This window comes from Anopheles coustani, chromosome 2 (genome assembly GCF_943734705.1).
Source record: "Anopheles coustani chromosome 2, idAnoCousDA_361_x.2, whole genome shotgun sequence".
Lineage (NCBI taxonomy): Eukaryota > Metazoa > Arthropoda > Insecta > Diptera > Culicidae > Anopheles > Anopheles coustani.
Genome location: NC_071289.1, coordinates 87966076 through 87968819, shown reverse-complemented (window position 1 = coordinate 87968819; position 2744 = coordinate 87966076). Strand labels below are relative to the sequence as shown.

At 50.3% G+C, this 2744-nt stretch overlaps 1 protein-coding gene across 1 annotated transcript; it reads left to right on the top strand.

The window, feature by feature from the left end:
* The first annotated feature begins 546 nt into the window (after nucleotides 1-546).
* LOC131265261 (angiomotin-like) lies at nucleotides 547-1486 on the top strand. The gene is made up of 2 exons (XM_058267523.1): nucleotides 547-570; nucleotides 647-1486. Exons 1-2 carry the CDS (start codon nucleotides 547-549, stop codon nucleotides 1484-1486), a joined length of 864 nt encoding a protein of 287 aa, XP_058123506.1.
* The last annotated feature ends 1258 nt before the right edge of the window (nucleotides 1487-2744 follow it).

Sequence of the window (2744 nt, the reverse complement as noted above, 5' to 3'; positions counted from 1 at the left end):
CGCGAGCGTGAAGCAAAGGCAACAATCTGCATAATTCATGTACAACGCAAGCAAACGCCATTGTGACTCAAAGCCAAACAAGGAGGATTCAAAGCATGAACAGGGTAAACCAAACCAGGGTCTCTGGGTGCAATGCAATGGCTTTGCAGTGGCCGAAATGAAAAAAAGCAACGTAAACAAGGAACACAAAAAACTAAACGCAATTTAAATTCAAATTTTTGAAAATCACTATGTGTTTCTTTTAGGCCAAATGTGGTCCGATTAACATTGCACCCATTGCATGTGTGGTGAGTCGTTTCAATTGCTCCGATTTGTTTTGGAAGTGGTAAGTTCAATTTGGACTCTCTTTTTCTTTCCCCCCTCCTCGTAATCATTGCCAAATTCACTTTCAACATGACAAGGAGAAAACGAAAGAAAATTTGGACATATCCCTACTCGCGAGACTTTTTCGGGAGTTGCATTATAAAAGTCATAGTCGGGCGCACCGAAAGGTATCAGTTTCGTAGTGATCGTCTTCGGTTAGCAGTAAACATTACCACCGTCAGCATGGCAGCTTCGTTTGGTCGTACGGTAAAGGAAAATCTCCATCATTACGGGAAAAGTTTAGATTTTGGGGTTTTTAAACCATTTGTTGTTTTCTCTTCAGTTCCTTCAGGTTGCAGTCCTGGTTGCGGGTGTTCTGTGCACCGGTACGGAAGCTGGATTCGCTGCCGCCCCCTTGGTAGCCGCCCCCGTTGCTACCACCTACCTTGCTGCAGCCCCCGCTCCGGTCGTTTTCCCCGCCCAAGGTGTTCTCCGCTCGGCGTACAGCCAGGTCGTGGGCCGTAGCTACGCTCCCTCATCGTTCGTCCCGGTGGCAACTTCGTTGGCCTACGCCGCCCCACCAGTGGTCGCCCCCGTTGTCCGTGCCGTCCCAACCGCGTACGTCGCGCCACAACTTGTCGCCGGTCCAGTCCTCAAGACGGTGGCCGCTCCGAGTGCGGTGGCTGTTCCGCTGGCACCTCGTTTTGCAGCCCCTCTTCCTGTAGCCGCCCCCGCACCGGTGGCCCCAGTCGTGCGGACGGCCGCCGTACCCGCAGCCATCGCACCCGCCTTCGCCCCATCAGCGGTTCTCGCGAGCCGTGTCGCTCCATTTCCCGCTCCGGTAGCTCCGGCTCCCGCTCCCGCACCGGCCGCATCACTCCCGGGAGTTATCGAAGCTCGGGATGCCTCGGCACCAGCTGCCCGCACTGGACAGACCACTTTTCTGACCGCATTCGGATCGCCCGAAGGAATCCGGCTCGGTTTTGAAGGAACGTCACTGGCCGGCGTTGCCTCCACCAGCGTTGAGTCCGCTCGGGCCGCTCCAGCTCCGAACCCACAAAATACCGCCTCAGGACGGGGCGCTGCCACCCCAGCACAAGCTGCCTCCAACCAGGAAACCTTCGGCGTACCCCAGCCCGCTCCTTTCCCCGAGTATGGCCTACCGGCTTCGGTAAATCCATAAAAAGTGTTCACTTTCTCGAGCGATCGAGATGCTCCCGAATCGTGATCCATCCAGCTCCTACTACAGTACCTTGCAATGAATGTTTATCTATAGAATAAATTAGTCACAATCATTAATTGCTGCTGTTTTCGTTTCCAATTGTAAATGTCACGGTACGCCTGCATTGAAACAAAACGAAAGTTCAACGTCGAAAGAAACCGATACCAACTAGCAAGGAAAGCTACCTAGCTAGCAAACAACTCCGTGGTGAATTCGGCAGAATTTTACATCATTTAATTGAACCACTTCTTTCGTTTCGCCAAAGCGAGACGAAATAAAAACATGTTCCCACATTAGGAAAATAGATAAAATCCACAGAATAATTGAAACACGATAGCAAGGCGAAAGACGCTGGGCGTGTAGCTAAAAATAGACGGCGTAACAGAGTACTGAAGAAGAAAGAACGCTTTCGGAACATTTTTCTTCGGTTTTTCTTTCGCTCCTGGGCTTCACTGGAAAACACCATCCACGCCATCGGGTGGTATTATTTTCGGAATCCTTTAATTTAAAATATCATTCCTTTTTTTTCACGTTGATGTGTTCTGTTCCGGTTCCACCGTTGTGACAAGGTTGGCTTGAGCGCTTCTTCATTGAAGGGTAAAAAAAGGAAACCCGACTTACGCCAACCGGGAGCAGCAGAAGGAAGGTTTGCCTTTTCCGTAGGATGCTCCGGTGGCTTTTATTACAAGAATATAGGTTTATTATCCCTTAATTAAAGTTAATGTTAATGAAAGCTTCCGAGAAAGATCCACGAACGAGGTCGTTGACCACCGATGCAATGCAACGGGAGCATACGAAAGTGCAATATTCGTGCGCCACGAAATAGGGCTCACTCGTAGCTTGCTCTCTGCTTGTCTCTCGCGGGTGGTCGAAGACTACTCCCCCTAGAGCCTTCGGGAAGGCCGAAGTGTGACGTAATGGCGTGAAATCTAGGGCAAATGGGGGTGAATGGCGTGGGCGGGGCGTGTTCGTGGGAGACGCGGTAATGCATGTCAACTCCATAGACATGTGATCTACTTTTGCGCGAGCTTGGGCTTGAATGAAATTGTTACAGGCAATGTGCCAACCTAAAACTTTTACGAGTTTCTAATGGACAATAATTCGTGCCATGAAATACCACCAAACGAAAAGCCGACAAATGCACGTTAGTGCTGCAGCCCATAACAAACGGTGTGACTATCCCACCCAAGGGCGTTTTTATCATTCAGCCTTTTGCTTG

Bases quoted from the DNA above. Each gene is read 5' to 3' on its own strand.
- LOC131265261 (XM_058267523.1), top strand. From the start codon at position 547: ATGGCAGCTTCGTTTGGTCGTACG. The intron at 571-646 runs GTAAAGGAAAAT...TTTTCTCTTCAG, and splicing joins CAGCTTCGTTTGGTCGTACG to TTCCTTCAGGTTGCAGTCCT.